The sequence below is a fragment of the Schistocerca piceifrons genome, chromosome 11 (genome assembly GCF_021461385.2).
Source record: "Schistocerca piceifrons isolate TAMUIC-IGC-003096 chromosome 11, iqSchPice1.1, whole genome shotgun sequence".
Taxonomy (NCBI): domain Eukaryota; kingdom Metazoa; phylum Arthropoda; class Insecta; order Orthoptera; family Acrididae; genus Schistocerca; species Schistocerca piceifrons.
This window is the reverse complement of record NC_060148.1, coordinates 42,420,585-42,442,355: the sequence shown is the minus strand read 5'-3', so window position 1 is coordinate 42,442,355 and position 21,771 is coordinate 42,420,585. Positions and strand designations below refer to the sequence as shown.

Below are 21,771 nucleotides of genomic sequence, written 5' to 3'. Positions count from 1 at the left end.
ATAGGTTTATTAGATTACAAAACACAAACTGTTCCACTGTTTCGAAACAGCGTATCTAAACATTACATCGCACTGTTTCATTTGTTTCGAAACAGTTACGTGTTTCAGTCTGCCCATCTCTAGTATACAGGCTCTCTTGTGCGTAGTAGTGGCAAGCAGCCTACCCCGCGTAGTACAGATTGCCGCCGATAGAGGGCAGGCGCGAGCTGCAGAGCGGACTCTAGCGTTTCACGGTCTCACCGAGATAACACACAAAACGCTGGTACAACAAAACACTTCTCAGCAGCACCAAGCCACACACAATTTGTAATTATATTTTAGCTCCATTGTTTTAATTTTTTAACTGAAAAACACTGTTTTCTCAAATGTAGCCTACGACTCCAGTCCCTTTCTCCCAATGTGTGGAAAAAAATAAAACAGAAACATATTTGGCAAAAGAGTTTGAGAGTGCGCTGAATTGCACGAATATAATCACAATGGCAGAGTAACACAATATATGTGCTCCCAGGAGAATAAACGGGAAAGGAAATCAAATAGTTGTCGAGACATTTGCAAAGAGAGATTCTACAAGTGTGTTCAAATTTACTTCTCTGTCTCAGCTTCACATTTATTTTCATGGTCACTAGTTTCGTAGTTCCGATCCGCGAAAAATCATTTACAGATCTGAAAAAAAGAAAAATGCTAAATATTTACTTTCCATTACTTTAAGATATCTGTAAAAGTATTACCTATAACTATTACATCTACCTATAGTTGCAGTTGTAAACAGTTCATTATGTCTATACCAAATTACACATTGTAATGTTGGACATAAAATTTCCCACCTGTGTAGCAATCTTGTATCTGAAATATTTTGGTTTGTGGCTGTGAACTGTGATATAAGAACATTATTTGTAGAAGTGACGGAATAAAGCAAGGGGGCAGTGGGGTTGAAGAAGGAGTGGAAGGGGTGACAGAGTAATGGATTTACGCATAATAAAAAGTTATAACAACGTGCAACTTGTGTGAAACAGATAGGCTTATGAAAAAATGATAACACAGGTACGTAGAAATAACATTAAATAAAGCTGACGATACAATATTAAAAGTGTAAACAATAGAAAAACAAAACTAAATAGTATAAAACAGTAAATTTGTAAAAGTGGAAATCTACTCCATAAGCAAATGTACTACATAAGCAAATGTAATAGTTATGAGCAATACTTTTATACTTACTGTGATGTAATGGGAAGTAGATACTTAATTTTTTACTTTTAGATCAGTATATCATCAAATACTGATCGAAACTTGCCATCACTTAAATAAACGTGCAGTGAAATAAAGGTTGAATTTAAAATCCCCAGTCCCTTATTTTGAACAGGGCTTTGTGCACGCATTTATGTACCGCACGTATGAGCTGTAAGAGAGTGACAGCACACATACCACTTTCGCAGAACACCTAATGAACAAAAACCACAAACCCACTAATATCGAAAGTGACCTATATATCCTGAAACACAGCTACAGTTTGTACCGGAAATTAACAACAGAAGAAAATTATTACATACAAAAGATTATAGCAGAGGGGAAAAAAGTAATGAACGGAAACACAATACTTTTGTTGTAAAGTATTGTGTTTCCGTTCATTACTTTAGAGCAGTAAAGAGCGTTTTGTTGTAAACGCTCTTTACTGCTCTAAAAGAACTGACACAGAACAGGAAAAGGCACACACACAAAACTACTCCCCCATCACACACAGAGACATAAACAAGAACACAAGTCGTCAGAATTCCCGCTAGCCGGCGACTTGATCCATGCTGGAAGTGACAGAGAAGACTGGGAAAATGTGATAACATCCATTACTTTATATGCAGCAGCAGAAGAAGAAGACTTGGATATGATACGAAAGACGCTTGATGGAATGCTCTCCAGCACCCATCTGCCCGCCTGATCAACTGCAGCTGCATGCGACGGAAAGATGCCTGACTTGCCCTAAGCAGAAAAAATCCTTTTTTCTCTTTTATCATCATTTCAATGCCCCATCGAGGCAATCGACCTGGAATCAGTTCACAAGAAAACGGAAATTCCTGATATTCAAGCTGCACTTTACACCATAAGTCGTTCATTAGCTGATTGCAAGGCACTCGTGACATGGATACACTCCAACGCCACCGGCAAATACAGCGACACATATGGAACCATATTACAGCGAAGAAACACCTGGATTAGCACCAGACCTGTACACCACTCGACGCTACCCTCCCTATCAACTGCTCCAAGTACTGGTCCGTCTTCCATCACCTTACTGGTTCCCGTTCTGCACACCATTACCCCCTTCTCCATAAGGACCTCCCCCTTCCCAACAACCTCAGTAAGGCCAACCACTTCACTTCCCACCTTTCTGAGGTCTTCTCCATCCCTGATGAATCCCACTTTGATTATTCTCTTTTCCCCACCGTAATGGAACGAGCCGATAACTCGGTCACTCCACTTGCTCCTAGTCTCCAGTACTTGTGGCAGTTGCCCCCCTCCGACATCAACACTCCAATTGCAGCACAAGACATTAAACTTCTCCTCTGGTCCAAACACAACACGGCCCCTGGTCACGCCTGTGTCACCTACTGCCACATTAGAGAAAGCCCCTTCTCCTTCCTGATTGTCCTTGCCCATCTCTATAACATCATCCTCTCTACCGGCTTCAACCCCGACCTGTTGAAGACTTCCCGCATCCTCTTATTCCTCAAACCCAACAAGCCCCCTTCCATCGCCTCTTCCTATCGTCCCATCTGCCTCACCTCCATCTTCATAAAGGTATTCGTATCCATCCTCTCCCACCGCATCCACCAGCACCTTAATCAACACCACCTCCTCCACCTTAGCCAGTGTGGCTTCCGACCCTCCTTCTCCACTGAAGACCAACTTCTTAACCTAGTTAACCTTCTCTCCCTCCCGCTTAACTCCCGTTGCTCCACCATTTTTGTTTCCCTCGACCTCCAAAATGCCTATAACTGTGTATGGCATCCTGGTCTCCTCTTTAAACTCCAAACCTATGCCCTGCCTATCAATTTTGTCCATCTGGTCGCTTCCTTCCTCTCACACCGTCCTTCCTATGTCATCCTCCACAACACCAACTCCCGTATCTTTTATCCCACTGCTGGTGTCCCCCAGAGCTCCATCCTCTCCCCTCTCCTCCATCTCATGTACACCACTGATATGCACAAGCCACCCCTACCTGTCCACCTTCTCCAATATGCTGATGACACCGCCTTCCTGACTCTCTATCCTACCCTTCAATGGTCCCAATGCACCCTGCAAACCCACCTTGACCAGTTCACCACTTGGTATAACCACTGGTTCCTTCATCTAAACCCCTCCAAAACTCAGGCAGTCATCATAGGACGCACCACCCGCTCCTTCCAACTCCATGATTTCTACCTCACCCTTTATGGTCGTCCCACCCAGCTCACCCCCACCCTGAGATACCTTGGCCTTCCCCTCGACCGTCACCTCACCTGGACCCCTCACCTCCTGACCATCCAGCAGAAAGCCCATTTCCCGCCTCCGCCTCCTGAAACTCCTGCCTGGCCGGACATGGGGATTGCATCCTTCCACCATCCTCCACACCTACAAATCCCTCGTCTCTGTTATGCCAGCATTGCCTGGATCTCAGCCACCACCTGCTTTTACAAGGCCCTCCAAATCCTCAAACACTACACCCTCTGCCTTGCCTTCTGTATCCGCCTTCCCTCCCCCCACACAGCTCCTGTATGACCTCATTCTCCTTTTCCTCCAACATCTCCACATACTTTACATTGTCCGCAGGCTTGATCTCCGCACCCCCTGGTTTCCTCCTTCCTCTCCACCCCCCACCCGTTGCTGCACCTCTATCGCTGTATCTCTCCGCCTCCACATCTCGTTCATCAGGGCAGTTTCCAGCACCTCCCCTCCTATATGTTGAACTTTGCTGTGACATCTACCCTTCCTTCCAACTGTCCTTGTTCCCTCCCCTCCCCAGGCCCCCCCTATCTCCTCTGCCCTCTTTCTCCCAGAGCGAATTTTCCTCCTTTCCCCCATGAGTCTCTGCACTCCCTCCTCAACTGTGGCCCTCCCACATCCTTCCCTCCCCAGCCCTCTTCAATGTGCCCCCGTCCATCTCGCCCCCTGTACCCTTTCCCTCCCTTCTTCCCTTCTCACTCATCTCCACGCGCGTGCCAGATCCTGTGTTTTGCTCATTGTCATCAATGTGCTACATCAGTGTTGTGTTTCGGGCTGTTCTTCTGTGCATTGAGAGCTGTAATTTTAATTGTGTGCTGGACTGGTACATAGCGTTATTGTCAGTGATTGTTATGCGCTACGCCATCCATCGATACTTTTATGCTCTGGTCATACTTTGCCTTGTGTTCTTTTAATAGTCCCAGTGTGGGTTTCTTTTGTGTGTGCACTACTTTTTTAGTTTTTATCTCCATTTTACAGTCGCCCTCTTTTTGTCTATTGGTTTTGATACAGCTCCCCCCTTTTTTATATCTATGTATGCCATATTTTCTCCTTTATGTTATTTTTAAATGTCTTCTATTGTACGTTCTATGTCTTTCGGTTGAAGAGCAGCGCATATGCTGCTGCCAGCCTGCTCCGATGGGGAATCGAAATGCAATAAAGAAGAAAAAAAATGATAGCAAACATAGCCAGGGAGTTTCATTGGCTGACAGGAAATACAGGAAAGAATAGTATCAGAACTACCTTGGTTGCCACATTGTGCAGTTTCCACCTTGTCCATATAAACCTGGACAGCCCCGTAAAAACCTAAAACAGCAAGTTTGAACGTATGCTTCAACGTCATTTACAACAAAACTTACTGGCGAAAAATCGATGAAAGTCATAGATGCTAAGGAAGAGTCTTTCTTTTATTATTTATTGTTGTTGAAGATGCTAATTGGAAGGGCAGGGAAAGAAATAATGAGGAGCATGGTAATAACCTGGCCTGTTTACTGTAAACTCAGTAGGATTTCCAAAACGAAGCTTCCGATTCATCCGAAAGGAGAAGTTTGGAAGTAGTGCGATTACCACTTTTGACATTTAGCAACGTGATATGTTGGTTGGTCTTTGCACACGAGAACTATTCAAAAGCTAGTGTTGGTCTGGAAGGAGTGTGGAGGTACGATTTGGGAATTACTGGAGTGACAGACACAAATGTGTCAGGTAGCAGAGTTGCAGTGGCAGTGATGGAAATGAGTTCGAAGTGAACATAGCCGAGGCGCAGTGGATGATTGACTGATCGAGAGAGGAGATTCTGCGCAGCATTTGAGGCTATTAGACAGTAAAAAAAGAAATTATCCACAAAGTATTACTGTGACGAACTCCGCACCCATAGTGAACAATGAATCTGCAATGACACACTCAGCACTGCTGCAATTCATAAATCGACTCAATTGGCGCAGATAACTTTATCTGAGCCCTCCAAAAATTTGCATTTATCGTTATTTACTGAGCCAAAATCATTCTTTTTTTTTTTTTTTTTTTTTTTCCTTTACTGTAATTTCATTCCCCTGCCCCATAGGGCCAAATGGCTTTAACAAAAATACAAGGGGAACTATTGCACAGAAAATGGGGGTAAAAAGGGGGATATAAAAATGCAGTAAATGGAGATGATGGGAGTTAAAATATGCAATAATATGGGAACATTGGGGGACAATTAAAAAGTCGACATAAAGTTAAAAGAACACAGAAGTTAAAAGTTGGCCACAGTATAAAAATCACACTTAAAAAACAAAACCACTGAAACAATGGAACACTCACAAAGAATAAAAACCGCTGATAGGGATCCGCTGAAGGACTGGAGTTCAGAGAGGAGGAAAAAAGAGGGGAGGGGGATGGGAGGCGGGTGGAAGAGGGAAAGGGGGCACAAGGGGCGCACCGAGAGGCAGGAGATGGGCAGGGCAGGAGATAAAAAGAGAAGGCAAGGCAGGAGGGAATGCAGAGACGCTGAAGGGGAGCACAGGAGAGGGAGGGGACGTAGGAGGGGGAAAGCCACTCAGGAGAAGGGAGGGGTAGCAGAGGGAGCCCTGAGGGGGAGGCAGGAGGAAGTTGGGGTTAGAGGTGATAGGAAGGGTAGATGTTGGGGCGAAGCTCATCATCCAGGAGTGGTAGATGCTGGAAGTTGTGTTGGGAAAGGAAGTGGACGCTGTGAAGATGGAGAGAGGGTGGGACACAATGGTAAAGGTGCAGCAATGGGCTGGAGATGTAGAGGAAGGGAGACACCAGGGGGTGAGGGGGTTTGATTCTGCGGACAATATACAGGGTGCGGATGTGTTGAAGGAAAAAGAGCGTGTGGGGAAAGAGGATGAGGTTATAGAGGATGCATGTGGGGGACAGAAGGCAGATGTGGAAGGTGAGGCAGAGGGCACGGCATTCGAGGATTTGGAGGGATTTATAGAACCTGGGAGGGATGGAAATCCAAGCAATGCTGGCATAACAAAGGATAGGGTGGATGAAGGATTTGTAAGTGTGAAGGATTGTGGAAGGATGCAGCCCCCATGTCCGGCCGGACAGGAGTTTCAGGAGGCGGAGTCTGTTGTGAGCTTTGTGTTGGATTGTTAGGAGATGGCGAGTCCAGGTGCGGTGGCGGTCAAGCGTGAGGCCAAGGTATTTCAGGGTAGGAGTGAGGTGGATAGGACAGCCATAAATGGTGAGGGAGAAATCATGGAGATGGAAGGAGTGGGTAGTGCGGCCTATGATGATCGCTTGGGTCTCAGAGGGGTTGATATGGACGAACCACTGGTTGCACCCAGAGGTGAACTGGTCAAGGTGGGTTTGGAGGGTACATTGGGACCATTGGAGGGTAGGATAAAGGGCGAGAAAGGCAGCGTCATCAGCAAATTGGAGGAGGTGAATGGACAGGGGAGATTTGGGCATATCAGCAGTGTACAGGAGATAAAATCATTCTGATGAGTCGCTAATCCCTTTACCGCAAATACTACTGGGTTTGAATTGATCTCGTTATTGATAGTGTGGCGAAATAAATAAAAAAATTAAATTTATTGATTTTTTGAAAAGAGAAAAAATTATGGATATGGAACTGTAACCTCAGAATTTTTGAAACGCTTTTTTACGGACTGTATTGACCGGCTTGAATGCGGACAAATTCAGTGCTGCGTGAAATTTGCCTGTAATATATTTTACAATTCCGATTAATTACATTTTTGAATTCTATGGCACTGTCCATTTAATCAGAGTTCTCACCTTAGGCGTAGAGTTAGTCCTTCTGTCACTATACCATCAGGTCCAGCGGCCTTTCCTCTTTTGAGCAATTTTAATTGTTTATCTATCCGTCTGTCATCTATTTCGACATCTACCATTTTGTCATCTGTGTGACGACCTAGAGAAGGAACTACAGTGCAGTCTTCCTCTGTGAAACAGCTTTGGAAAAAGACATTTAGTATTTCGGTCTTTAGTATGTCATTCTCTGTTTCAGTGCCATTTTGGTCACAGAGCGTGTGGACATTTTGTTTTGATCCACCTACCGCTTTGACATAAGACCAAAAGTTCTTAGGATTTTCTGACAAGTCAGTACATAGAACTTTATTTTCGAATTCATTGAACACCTCTCGCATAGCCCTCCTCACACTACATTTCATGTCAGGAATCGCTTGCAAACTACATGTGTATTAATGATTGAAGTTTAGTTTTAGGAGCAGAAAATGGCTAGTGATTAGCAGACGAGAAGATATGCAAAAAAAAAAAAGACACATGTTTATCTTTATAATAATGTTAAGTGTTGTTCGCTACACTTTGAACAAAACCAGTCCATCAATGAAGACAATAATGAACTCGTGTGGAATGGAGTACCCACACTGTTTGGTATCCCATATAAGCCATCTCAGCTGACAATGAAGAGGAAACTGCGACGAAGATTTGACAATCCGTCTAAAGCTGTAAAGCATTCCTACTACACAGAAGCAGCCAGTTCAACCCTCTCTCCATGTATCAGTGCCAGATTAATCTGAATTGTCGACACAGACCTGCTTTGACGATGAAGTGTTTAGATTAAGTACACTTGTTCGTTCCTTGTAAGAGAGTGTGGAGTGTCAGAATGTGCTGATTGCTCGACTTCGTGCAAGACTATTACGGGGCAAGGAAAGTGCCTATCATTTTAAGTACAGACAGCAACAGAAACTGTATCAGAAGGATCAAGTGAAGAAGGACAAACAAATTTTGAAGACTATAGGATCGCAATATTTAGAAAAAGATGTCCTGGTTTTGTTGTTAAGCCAGATTAGCGTGCCATTGAAGGAGAAATGTTCTGCAAGATGGAAAGATGAAAACAAGCTGTTTGCTCTAGATTTATTATATTACAGCACTCAGGCACACAGGTTTTGTCAGAATGTTGTGCGTTCCCATCAGTCGTACGTGGAAGGCATAGAAATAAAATGTGGGGTAAGTGACCACCTTTTAGAGCAGAAGGTAAAACATTTGTGTGACAGTGATAAACTGGTGAATATGTCATTGGATGAAATGTCTCTAATGGCAAAGTTAACATATGACAGCGCTTCTGACAGTGTTACTGGCTCTGAGGGCTTCGGTGTGTGTGTGTGTGTGTGTGTGTGTGTGTGTGTGTGTGTGTGTGTGTGTGTGTGTGTGTGTGTGGGGGGGGGGGGGGGGGGGGGTTGTTTAAGGTAAGGAGACCAAACAGCGAGGTCATCGGTCTCATCGGATTAGGGAAGGATGGGGCAAGAAGTCGGCCGTGCCCTTTCCGAGGAACCATCCCGGCATTTGCCTGGAGTGATTTAGGGAAATCATGGAAAACCTAAATCAGGATGGCCAAACAGCGAGGTCATCGATCTCATCGGATTAGGGAAGGACGGGGCAGGAAGTCGGCCGTGCCCTTTCCAAGGAACCATCCCGGCATTTGCCTGGAGCGATTTAGGGAAATCATGGAAAACCTAAATCAGGATGGCCAGACTCGGGATTGAACCATCATCCTCTCTAATGCGAGTCCAGTGTGCTAGACACTACGCCACCTCGCTCGGTCCTGAGGGCTTGGCATTTACACGGACAGCATATTTCTCCCACTATTTGACAGTTGCCTGTCCTGCTTACAATAATATAAAGATGCAGGTCATACTTGTGGCAACAGGCGATAATGACTAAAACACGATAGGGCTATGGAATGGAAAATGGAGCATCAATCCCTTTTTCACATAGAGATATTTCTGTGCTTGTTCCGTATGAATCTGTGTGTTTATATTCCTTTGATATCAACGTGGTAAGCTGCAGTTCTATCCAACATTACAAGTGTTTCTTCACTAATGTGTTGCAGCTTGCCACTGGATTCGTGATTTTTACCCCTGCTTGCGATTATTTTAGAATCATTTTTAGAAACATCTATGTCTTCTGATAGTACACAAACACTTGGAGGCAAAAAAATTATTCAGATATTTCGTAAATATGGTAGGAAAGGGATGCAAAACAAACATTATGGTTACGACGCATCTGACATTTTCCTTTCTCGCCGCTTGGAGCGCTAGAGTCGCTCTATCTATTAAACAGTAACATCTTTTATAGCTGTGAGTGCCGCAACTGTTTTGTTAGACTGTGGTGTTCCTTGTCAGTTTATTCTGCCTTTGAGATTTAATGTGCCCGTTCTCTGACTGAATTATGTTTTATACATCCTTTTAAATTGGTATTATTCTGTTAATTAATTATGACTTATTATTGCAGGGAAATCCGTACTTCCATACTAATATTATAAATGCGAAAGTAACTCTGTCTGTTGCGCTTTCACGAATAAACTGCTGAACCGATTTTGATGACATTTGGTAAGTAGATAGCTTGACTGCTGAGGAAGAACATGCGCTACTTTAGAAAGTGTGCAGAAAAAAATATTTATTGATTTGAAGGATATGACGCGAAATATGGATCAATAAAGACTCTCAGCGAAAGGTATTTAAAGAACTTAATATTTGTCAAAATCCTTTATTGTTCGACATGTTCTACATAAGACGATTCAGCTTAATTAGTACAATGCTTATGTAACCTCTTTGTGTTTAATCCATAGTTCTGTACTACACTAATGGCCATTAAAATTGCTACACCAAGAAGATATGCAGATGATAAAAGGGTATTCACTGAACAAATATACTACAACTGAAATGTGATTACATTTTCACGCAATTTGGGTGCATAGATCTTGAGAAATCAGTACCCAGAACAACCACCTCTGGCCTTAATAATGGCCTTGATACGCCTGGGCATTGAGTCAAACAGTGCTTGGATGGTGTGTACAGGTACAGCTGCCCCTGCAGCTTCAACAAGATACCACAGCTCATCAAGAGTGGTGGCTGGCGTATTGTGATGAGCCAGTTGCTCGGCCACTATTGACCAAACGTTTTCAATTGGTGAGAGATCTGGAAATTTTCTGGCCAGGGCAGCAGTCGAACATTTTCTGTATCCATAAAGGCCCGAACAGGATCTGCAACATGCTGTCGTGCATTATCCTGCTGAAATCTAGGGTTTTGCATGGATCGAATGAAGAGTAGAGCCACAGGTCGTAACACATCTGAAATCTAACGCCCACTGTTCAAAGTGTCGTCAATGCGAACAAGAGGTGACCGAGACGTGTAACCAATGGGACCCCATACCACCATGCCGGGTGATACACCAGTATGGCGATGATGAATACACGCTTCAATTGTGCGTTCACCGCGATGTCGCCAAACACGGATGCGACCATCATGATGCTGTAAATGGAACCTGGCTTCATCCGATGACGTTTTTCCGTTCGTACACCCAGATTCGTCGTCGAGTACACCATCGCGGGCACTCCTGTCTGTGATGCAGCATCAAGGGTAACCGCAGCCATAGTCTCTGAGCTGATAGTCCGTCCTGCTGCAAACGTCGTCGAACTGTTCGTGCAGATGGTTGTTGTCTTGCAAACGTTCCCACCTGTTGAGTCAGGGATCGAGACGTGGCTGCACGATCCGTTATAGCCATGCGGATAAGATGCCTGTCATCTCGACTGCTAGTGATACGAGGCCGTTGGGGGATCCAGCACAGTGTTCCGTACTACCCTCCTTAACCCACCGATTCCATATTCTAGTAATAGTAATTGGATCTGGACCAACACGAGCAACAATGTCGCGATACGATAAACTGCAATCGCAATAGGCTACAATCCGACCTTCATCAAAGTCGAAAACGTGATGGTACGCATTTCTCCTCCTTACACGAGGCATCACAACAACATGTCACCAGGCAATGCCGGTCAACTGCTGTTTGTGTATGAAAAATCGGTTGGAAACTTTCCTGATGTCAGCACATTGTAGGTGTCACCAGCGGTGCCAACCTTGTGTGAATGCTCAGAAAAGCTAATCATTTGCATGTCACAGCATCTTCTTCCTGTTGGTTAAATTTCGCATCTGTAGCATGTCATCTTCGTGGTGTAGCAATTTTAATGGCCAGTAGTGTAATATCACTCAGAAATCTGTCACATTTTAGAACCGGGCGAAAGTTTGGTAGACCAGGTCCCATAGTGTTGTGGTTGACATTGAGACCGTCAAGCATAGGGTCTCGGGTTTTATTATGCAGAAGAGAAACAAGGTGGTTCCTTATGACAGAAGAAGGAAGGCTTGGCTCAGTGGACATCAAAGCAAAATGCACTTCTCTGTTACGCCTGCTTTATCCGTTGCATCCACGCAGAAAATGCTGTCATCAGTCAATGACAAACGTGGCCTCTCTGACTGCTGCTTGTCATGCAAGACTTCACGGCCTTTCTCGCACTCAGAACACCCCCACCTCACAGTTCTCAAAGCCCGACAGTTTTCCTCATATGTGGACTGTATTTCCCTGTAGATCTCGATGGGCATTTGTCCCTTGTTCCATAGGAAACAAATCACACTTTGTTGCTCTAATTCCGTGGACTTGAGAAGCACAACTGCCACCTTTAACGACTGACAGCAGCATGGGGTGGTAGAGCTAGCGGCAGATAAGGCTGGCACGAACCAAGAAAGGTCCAATGCTGGGAATGCGTATGTTGACTTCACATTTACAGCTGTAATTTCGATAACAAATCTAGAGGCAACGACTTTCTGATTTTTCCTTGTACATGACTGTCCCATGTCACCACTCCTATTCAGAATATACGAGGGTTATACAAATGAAAACCTTAAATTTGTAACAACGAATCAAAATTTCACGCTGTTATCCTATAAGTTGATAAGCGTGCTACAAACAGCTTGCAGAATGGCCTGTAGGTGGTAGCACATTGCAGATGCACACATACTGTTGCAGTATCAGTATAAACATCGCCGCCCCACTTGCGACTTGCACCAGGGAAGAACAGTGTTCTGTTATTCGGTTTTTGTGTAGTGAAGGTGTGAAACCTATTGAAATTCATCGACGAATGAAGGTTCAGTACGGTGATGCATGTTTGTCATGGCAGCAAGTCTACGAATGGAGTAGGAACGTCGCAAATGGTGTGACTTCAGTGGAAGATGCTCCTCGTCCAGGTCAGGCACAACGAGTTGTGACTCCACAGAACATTGCAGCAGATGAAGCCATAGTGAAGGAAAACTGCCGAGTGACACTGATGTACAGATTAGTCATGGGTCAGCACACCACATTGTGCATGATGTTCTCCAGTTTCTCTAAAGGAATTTATGCACTTTGTAAGTGCTGGAGGACTTGCATTGAGTGTGGGGGAGATTACGTTGAAAAGTGATACAGTTTTGTACCACTTCTGCACAATAAATAGTATTTAAAAAAATATTTAAGGTTTTCATGTGACTCACCCTTGTATGTAGATATTGACATCAGGAAATGACCTTGTAAATGTAAGAGAATGGGGCTAGATATTGCAAATTGAACATACCTAGAAACATAAATATAGTAAATATTTGCTGATGACCAAGTCATAGTAGTACAAGGTGGCACAGATGCGAAATATGTATATAATCAGTTAGCAATGAAATATAAAAATAGGGTTTGCACATTAATTATCAAGAAAGAGAGTATGTTTCTAGTGATCTGGATGAACGGTACACTGATGGGGAGAAAATAAAAAGCTCAACAAATTTTGCTACCTGGGATTCATGCCAAAAAGAGAGCGAAATACAAAATTAGAAACTGATAAAAGAATCAGTAATAGAAGTAGGTCGTTGGGGACACTCAATTCAATTTCGTGCAGCAGGAATGTCACGAATATTCAAGTTGACATTAGAGTTTGCAGTCCACTGTTGAGCAGAGACCTGGACAACTAATAAAAGACATATGGACAAGCCCAAAGTATCAGAGATGAATTACTGGAGAGGGCAACAAGGATTTCAAGGCAGACCATGTCAGGAACACCAAAGTGATAAAGATAATGGAAGTGTAAGAAGTAACACACGATGTGATGGATCGAAAAAAGTACCGTTGTACATCTGCGTACAAATACCGCAACTGATACGAGGGTCACTCCAAAAGAAATGCACACTACTTTTGTAAAAATACAGTTTTCATTTTGCATGTGTGAAAGTTTTACAGTGTATAGATACATCCTTCCCGCTCGTTTTCAAATTTAGTTCAACCTGTTCCTGTGAGTGGTGTCACCACAGCACGTCTTCAAGATGGCTGCTACACTTGATGTTTGTCAGAAGCAATGTGCTGTCATAGAATTCCTGTGCTGTGAAAACGAGACAGTGGGAAACATCCACAACAGGTTGAAAAAGGTGTACGGAGATGCTGCTGTCGATCACAGTACAGTTAGTCAATGGGCAAGCAGGTTATGATGAAAGCAGGCACGGCAGTATTGAGGATTGTCCTCGCAGTGGCAGGCCTCGTACTGCACACACTCCAGACAATGTGCAGAGAGTTAACGAATTGGTGACTGTTGACAGACGCATCACAGTGAATGAATTGTCGTGCTACGTTGGGATAGGGGAAGGAAGTGTTTGCAGAAAACTGAAAGTGTTGGCGTTAAAAAAGGTTTGTGCCAGGTGTGTTCCCAGGATGTTGACAGTGGCCCACAAAGGAACAAAAACCGTATGCGGCGAACTTTTGGAACAGTATGAGAGTGGTGGAGATGAATTTCTTGGAAGAATTGTGACAGGTGATGAAACATGGTTCCATCATTTTTTACCAGAGACAAAGAGGCAATCAATGGAGCGGCATCATGAAAATCCACCCAAGAAAAAAAAATGCAAAACCACAACTTCTGTTGGAAAAGTTATGGCTACAGTGTTTTTCGATTCCAAAGCAGTCTTGCTCATGGACATCGTGCCAAGTGGAACCACCATAAATTCTGATGCATAGGTGATGACACTGAAGAAACTTCAAGTTCGACTGAGTCGTGTTCGACCACATCGGCAAAAGCAAGATGTTTTGCTGTTGCACGACAATGCACGGCCACATGTCAGTCAAAAAACCATGGAAATGATCACAAAACTCAGATGGACAACACTGAAACACCCACTTTACAGTCCTGACCTGGCTCTGTGTGACTATCATTTCTTTGGGAAACTGAAAGACTCTGTTCATGGAACAAGGTTTGAAGATGAGGACTCCCTTGTGCACGCTGCCAAACAGTGGCTCCAACGGGTTGGTCCAGAATTTTACCGTGCGGGTATACAGGCGCTGGTTCCAAGATGGCATAAGGCAGTTGAGAGGGATGGAAATTATGTGGAGAAATGAAAATATTGTTCCTAAAGGATGTATCTACACACTGTAAAACTTTCAAACATGTAGAATAAAACATGGATTTAAAAAAAAAAAATAGTGTGCATTTCTTTTGGAATGACTCTCGTATTAGGCTTGGGGCAGAGGGGGGACGGGGGGGGGGGGGGATGCTTTGCTTCACGATGTATGATGACAATGAGGAAGTAGTGCGAAAGAAGAGGATACACACGTGCAAAGTATCTGCAGGAAAGTCTTGAGATAATGTTGGGTAATTGTGCACCATTCACTGTAACGTTTTCCAAGTGTATTGTTATGTTGTAGAGAAACCTCTATACTGAGGAAGTCTCAATAAATAAATAAACCAAGTATTTTCCCTTACAGTAAGATATAATCTGCATCAAGTCTGCTGGATCACAGTCAAAGTTGGTAAGAAATAAGGATAGTCCATAACAAGTCCCTTTAATATATTACAAAGCGTATTGACCAAACAAGGTACTTATCTCTATGTGTACCGTTGACATATAAGGCAAGATGCACAGATAGCCAGTGATAGATTACATCCAGTTATTTTTATTCCTTTACATCATCAACACACAACTGTAGTCTAGTTACACTGTTCAGTAACACCACAGAACTAAACACTGGGAGCAGACCAGAATCGGAAATCTGTATAACTGCTGGAAGTCGACTCATTCCGGAATCGTCCGAGGATGAGGCAGCACTGGCACAGTGCAGAATATCCTAAGTGTCATTCTGTTGCACTTTCAATTGAACTATCTCAGTAGAAGCATCACTTGCTACCCTATAGGCCGGGCAGCCATCTCAGCAAAAGGCACAGAACCCTGAAACATGGAACAGAGTATTAGAAAAAGGATAATATAAAAAAGGAAACACTTCCTGATGTTCTGCAATTATTATTTACTTAATCGTGAAACTTCACAATGGAACAGGCTGTTCTGTATGTTTCCTGGACTGTAATACGGAAAAAAATTCATTATATGGTGCATCGACTCATTTCAATCCCATTATCGACACCTCTCTCTCAAACTGAACCATAAGCAAACTTATAGCTTGCAGTAATGGCTAAAGTTGTGGATTCAGAAAACCCCTAATAGTCAAGATTGCAAATGTAATTTTATTGGTTACTAGTTTTGGCTTATCTGCAAGCCATCTTCAGCTCTGTAATAGAGAAACATCATCTAAGAAGTGCAAAGATTGTAAGAGTTACTATAAAAGTTTAATCACACAATACATACCAAAACAAAATATACTGATTAGTGTACAACTGCCAAATGGCAGGACACATCACCATTATTGGTCTGAAGAGGATTGTTTGTTATACCACAGTCAGTCAAAAAGTAAAGCCTCTTTTTTTTTATCCACAGTTTTGGTCCCTCTTTTAACAATGGTATATATTTCAGTGAGGTAAAAAGGATGGTCGTGCTTCTGAAGCCACTGATTGTGTCTGATTCTCATGCTAAACAATGAACCCATATTTACATCTACATCTACATTTATACTCTGCAAGCCACCAAACGGTGTGTGGTGGAGTGCACTTTACGTGCCACTGTCATTACCTCCCTTTTCTGTTCTAGTCGCGTATGGTTCGCAGGAAGAACAACTGCCGAAAAGCCTCCATGCGCGCTCGAATCTCTCTAATTTTACATTCGTGATCTCCTCGGGAGGTATAAGTAGGGGGAAGCAATATATTCGATACCTCATCCAGAAAAGCACCCTCTCGAAACCTGGACAGCAAGCTACACCGCGATGCAGAGCGCCTTTCTTGCAGAGTCTGCCACTTGAGTTTGCTAAACATCTCCTTACCAAATAACCCTGTGACGAAACATGCCGCTCTTCTTTGGATCTTCTCTATCTCCTCTGTCAACCCAACCTGGTACAGATCCCACACTGATGAGCAATACTCAAGTATAGGTCGAACGAGTGTTTTGTAAGCCACCTCCTTTGTTGATGGACTACTTTTTCTAAGGACTCACCCAACGAATCTCAACCTGGTAACCGCCTTACGAACAATTAATTTTATATGATCATTCCACTTCGAACTGTTCCGCACGCATACTCACAGATATTTTACAGAAGTAACTGCTACCAGTGTTTGTTCCGCTAATTGCGAGTCACAATTTTTTCAGAAAGTCCTCTCCCTCCATACAGAAATACTACCAGAGGCAATCCCCCCCCTTTATTCTGGTCAGTTAACATTATCAGTATCCAAGTTGCACAAATCTTTGAGCATCCTAGCTGTTGAATAACTGTCACCACACTGCTTTCACTGAGTGAGCTAATGTGACACAAATCACTTGCAGTCACTTGGTGGTCAACACGAATGATGTCGTTTAGTCGCTGAATGCTGTGTGGAGTCACTGAGGTCATCAGTCTTCCGTTCTGCGTTTCGTCAGCAAACGACGATTGTTCTTCGGCTTCATTACAGCGACAACCTGTCACCTGACAGCACTAATATCCATTGTTGCATCACTGTAAAAAATTTTCCAGTCTCTCATGAAAGCGAATGGGCATTCTGTGTTTGAGAATTCTATCACAGAACGCTGTTTAATACGAACATCGATGTCAGCCATTTCACAAGTGACTGCAGTGGTGACATCTGCTGATGCAGAAAATTAGCACTGCAGTGGACTGGAGAAGAAGCATTGTGTAATAGTGCCATGTTCAAATTTTTCACCTAATGAACATTATGTAGGGGGAAAAATAGGAGGCATTACTATTGGACTGACCCTCATCAATCTAATGAAACAATGATGCAAATTATCCTAAAACAGATTTAAATCATGGCAATAAGCAAGAATACATAACAAGGAAACTTACGTTGAGACTATAGCTCTTAGCCAGAATAAAAACTGATCATATATAATACACAGTGCAGAATCTAACAGCAATCATATGTGGACACTGAGGTCATTTTTTCCACATTACATTATTCTAAAGTAACCTCAATAAGTAATGACTGTTATGGATTGTAGAAAGAGACACATGTTTCGCATTAGAAACTAGTACTGTGTAACCACCGTATGTGAACATAAACATCATGTGTCACTCATGACAAGCTTCGGTAGACCAGAAGTGCTTGTGCTGTGGCAGGGAAAAGATTAACCAGTGGTATACTTTGACACTTACAGGAAGTAACTGTTAGCACCATCTGGCAGAAATCGTCTATCTGTAAGTCTTGGTGCATAGCATCGGGGAGTCTTCTGCCTGCTGCAGCTTGGACACTTGCTAGTCTACTGAAACTTTTGTCGCAAGTGACACAGGATTACGTTCACATGTTGATGGTAGGCAATGAAAACCTTGTAACTCCATCTGTCTGTGTAACAATAATTACTTATGATGTTACTTTATAATAATTAATGTGGAAAATATTATTTCAGTGTTCACATATGAAAATTAGCATATTCTGTCAGTATACATTACATATCACAACAGTTTAATCTGTATAAAAGCTGTAGTCTCAATGTAAATTTCTTTGTTACATATTCTTGCACTATAATATTATTGTCATGATGTAAATATATGTTTAGGATAATTTACATCACGGTTCCATTAGATTGTGTGATAAAAACTCCTGCTCATGCAAATTATGATGATGTGTCCTGCTGGTTGGCAGTTATACACTAATCAATGTTTTTTGAGATGACACTTTTATATTAACAATTTACATTACTGTATTTGTTAGATGCAATTTTCTATATTTCAGATCTAAAGATGGCTTGTAGACAAGCCAAAACAAAGTAATCAATAAAATTACATTTATGATATGTATTATTAGGCTGGTGCATATGTTCACACCATTTTTCCACAAATTTAATAAACAGACCAGCTACAAATAACAGAGACTTTAGTCATCAATAATGTATTCTCTTTCACTATTTACATCAGTTTGCCAATGTGAGGGTAACTTATCCATTCCGTGACTGTAGAAATTGCACGGTTTTGAGGTTATGAACTCGTGGTGGAACCATGTTCGGTGCACAGTTTCTTTTGCAAAGGATGTCCTTTGAAGGTTGTTCGAAAGAGAGCGGGGAAGGTGAAAATCTGAGAATGCAGAGGCTCAAGTGAATAAGATGGGTGCAGAATGACTTCCTGACCCAACTCCTGTATAGTGTGTTTCTTCAGTCTAGTATAACATGGGCAGGCAGTATCGTGGAGTAGCATCGCTTCACACAGTCTTCCTGGTTGTTGTTGTTGTTGTTGGACTGCATCTGCAAGATGTCCCAGTTGTTGACAGTTAATGTCAGTAGTGGTTGTTACACCTCAGGAAAGTAACTCTTAGTACACTACACCATTTCTGTTCCACCAGATCCATAACACTATCTTTTGTGGATGTGCACAGGTCACTGCATGGGAAGCTCCTGCATTATTTGGGCTCAACCGTTCCTTTTTTTCCCTTAAGTTAGCATAAGAACACAACTTCTCTTCGCCAGCAGCCAGTGGTGAATACAGAAAAATCTCAAAGAGGGGGCACTAAAGATCTTGAGATACTTTACTTGTACCATAATAAAAAAATAATCAAGTCAAATGCACAGTTTGACAAAGTTTTATTTATACTGATTATACACATATACAAGACAATGCCTTCTTACGATACAAAAAACTTAGTACTGTGGTTCTCTTCCTTAAATGATGAATCCTATGCGCCTATTCTTCCTGGCAAAATGGTTAATTACGTCGTCAATAGGACAATAAATTTAAGAGGGCAGCACGGATAGTCCTGCAAAGGGGGAGGGGGCGCACGTAACGCGTGCTCCCCATACGTATCAGCCACTGCCAGCAGCGATACAGAACAGGAATAATCAGTGCCGTTCATGAGCCAATCTATGACAAGCAAGCAGAGATGAACATATGACCACCCGCCGGTTTTTTGTGATTTTGGCTTAGAGCATGCAGTACACTTAGGCCCGATTTTTTAACCTGCCCCATTGCGTGCAAATATCACATGAAGGTGTAATTACCACAGTTCACCACAACTGCCAGTTCTCCAGTACAGTGATGTGGATCACTCTGGATTAATGCATTAAATTATCTTCACCAAACCCTGAAGGCCTCTGTGAACATGGAGAGTCACTAATGTCAGAACGATCCTCCTTAAAGTGAGAAAACCATTTTCTTGCTGTGCTCTGTCCAATGGCATTATCCCTGCACACGGCGCAAATGTTTCTGGCTGCTTCTGCTGCTGTCACCCCTCTATTGAACTCAAACAGAAGTATCTGTAAGAAATATTCTGCTTTCTCACTTGGTACTCCATTTTCTAGCATCCACAGCTTTACTCACTATCTCCAAATGACAATATGTAAATTCAAGTCGCAAACAGTGAACTAGAAATAAAAAATTACAATCAATAAATAGACCCATAGTAACTAGCATACCAACATGCAACACAAAAACACTATGAACTTATGCACGAATGTAATACTAAGGGTTTCCCGAAATCCACAGCTTTAACACAACAGATTGGTTATCTCCAAGTTTGACCATATCAAATAATAAGATAATGGCTAAAGCTCTCACTTGATTGATAACAGTCTACGAAAAAGGTAAACTGAGTAAAATTACATCATTTTTTGTGTATGTTGATCAACAGGAAACAGTGAGCAGTTACAAGAAATGATAAACTATCCCATATGTTGTCAAAATTTCGGATAGCATTGCAAAACAGTTAAAAGTTGCTCCACTACAGACCTGCATTTTGCAACACAAGTAAAACAGCTAAGGTACTATTCAATAGCAGAGATGAAATGATGCCTTCGGCACAAAGCAGTTTGTACAAAGTCACTTGCAAGCCCTGTAGAAATGTATATGCCGAGACATGCTGCAATTAGGTTTTCCTAACAGGAGAGAAGCTAAAGACTAAGATAGGGAGATTTAACCTTTGCAGAACACCTTCTAGCAGAAATCCACCCATATACTGCACAGTGTGACATTTTATTTGGGGTCGTTTCAGACTAGTCTCTCTGCTGAGAAATGGAATGGCCATTGCTGTCATTCAATTCTGATGGTATTTGATGTATTTTGTTATAGTTTTCATTGTTTTGTATTTTTATCGTGAAAAATGTGTCTCAACAGTTCTTATCTGCTTTGTGGTGGAAGTAAACTGTAAAGTACTAATTACATTAAAAAACCAACACAAATTTTTTAAAAAGGAAAACAAGACCAAATTGAAATAATTAGCCCATGAAGCAAAAGCCAAGCTGATATAAGGCCCCTTTTACATGGTACACCTATTGTATACAAGTCTGCAGCAGAGCTCCAAGAGTACAAGTCTGGAACTGCCGACAGTTCCGTTTGCCCTATTAAACTGTGCACCTAACGTATACAAGTCGGCCCTAGTGCGCCGAGAGCAAATATTCGGAACTGTAGGCTCGTTTACATTGATCTCTCAACTGTAGGCTTGTTAACGTTGATCTCTTTCTAATGGTGCCGCTTACTCATTAAAAAACTTTTAAGAGATCTAGGTTAGTATTTATTATGCAATTATTGTTATCTTGAGCAGTTATCATGATCTTGTGTAGTTATCGTGAAATTACATTATCACTATACTGAATTATGGACTAAAATGTTTGTTTTATGTCATGCTGGTACAAGCAAATGATTATCTACATTTATGTTTCATGCAATTATCTATGCAGCACTTGCCATGACGATGGCCACCACAGTCAGTAGGATGACGACGAATGATGACAATGCCAGGAGCGACAGTTTGGCTAGACCCTGGCTAGGAAGAAGGGGTGAAAGCACGACATATACCCCCTCGAACATCCACAGGAATTTAGGAACTTTGTCAGAATGGATGCTTCTTGTTCTGAGAAGCTGCAATTGATTGTACATGATGGTATTCATGCAAGTGACACAGTAATGATGGAAGATATTTCACAATAGTGTGCCCACAAGGCTGAAAAATGTCTGTAGTCTTCAATTGATGGAGCCATCACAACTGCTCTGACATTTCTCTCAACACTATTCTTTCTGGCGTGCTGAACTAATTCGAAAGATACAGTCAAATTAAACACAAGAGGTACTTTCACCAACAACAGTCATGTGTACACATATCAAAAGTAAACTATATACACATTTACATAAATTGTATAAACTCAGACTCCAACATTTGTGGTTATATTTTAT

General features: G+C 42.3%; 1 protein-coding gene across 4 annotated transcripts in view; it reads right to left on the bottom strand.

Annotated features, from left to right (window-relative positions):
- Positions 1 to 15,175: 15,175 nt before the first annotated feature.
- Positions 15,176 to 21,771, bottom strand: part of LOC124720044 — a 37,758-nt gene continuing 31,162 nt past the window's right edge. For all 4 annotated transcript variants that reach the window (XR_007006046.1, XR_007006045.1, XM_047245301.1 and 1 more), the window contains one exon: positions 15,176 to 15,467. Coding sequence is in view for 1 of the 4 variants with exons in the window: in XM_047245302.1 (XP_047101258.1) it covers positions 15,428 to 15,467 (40 nt within the window). In the remaining 3 variants the exon portion in view is untranslated. The remainder of the gene's footprint in view (positions 15,468 to 21,771) is intronic.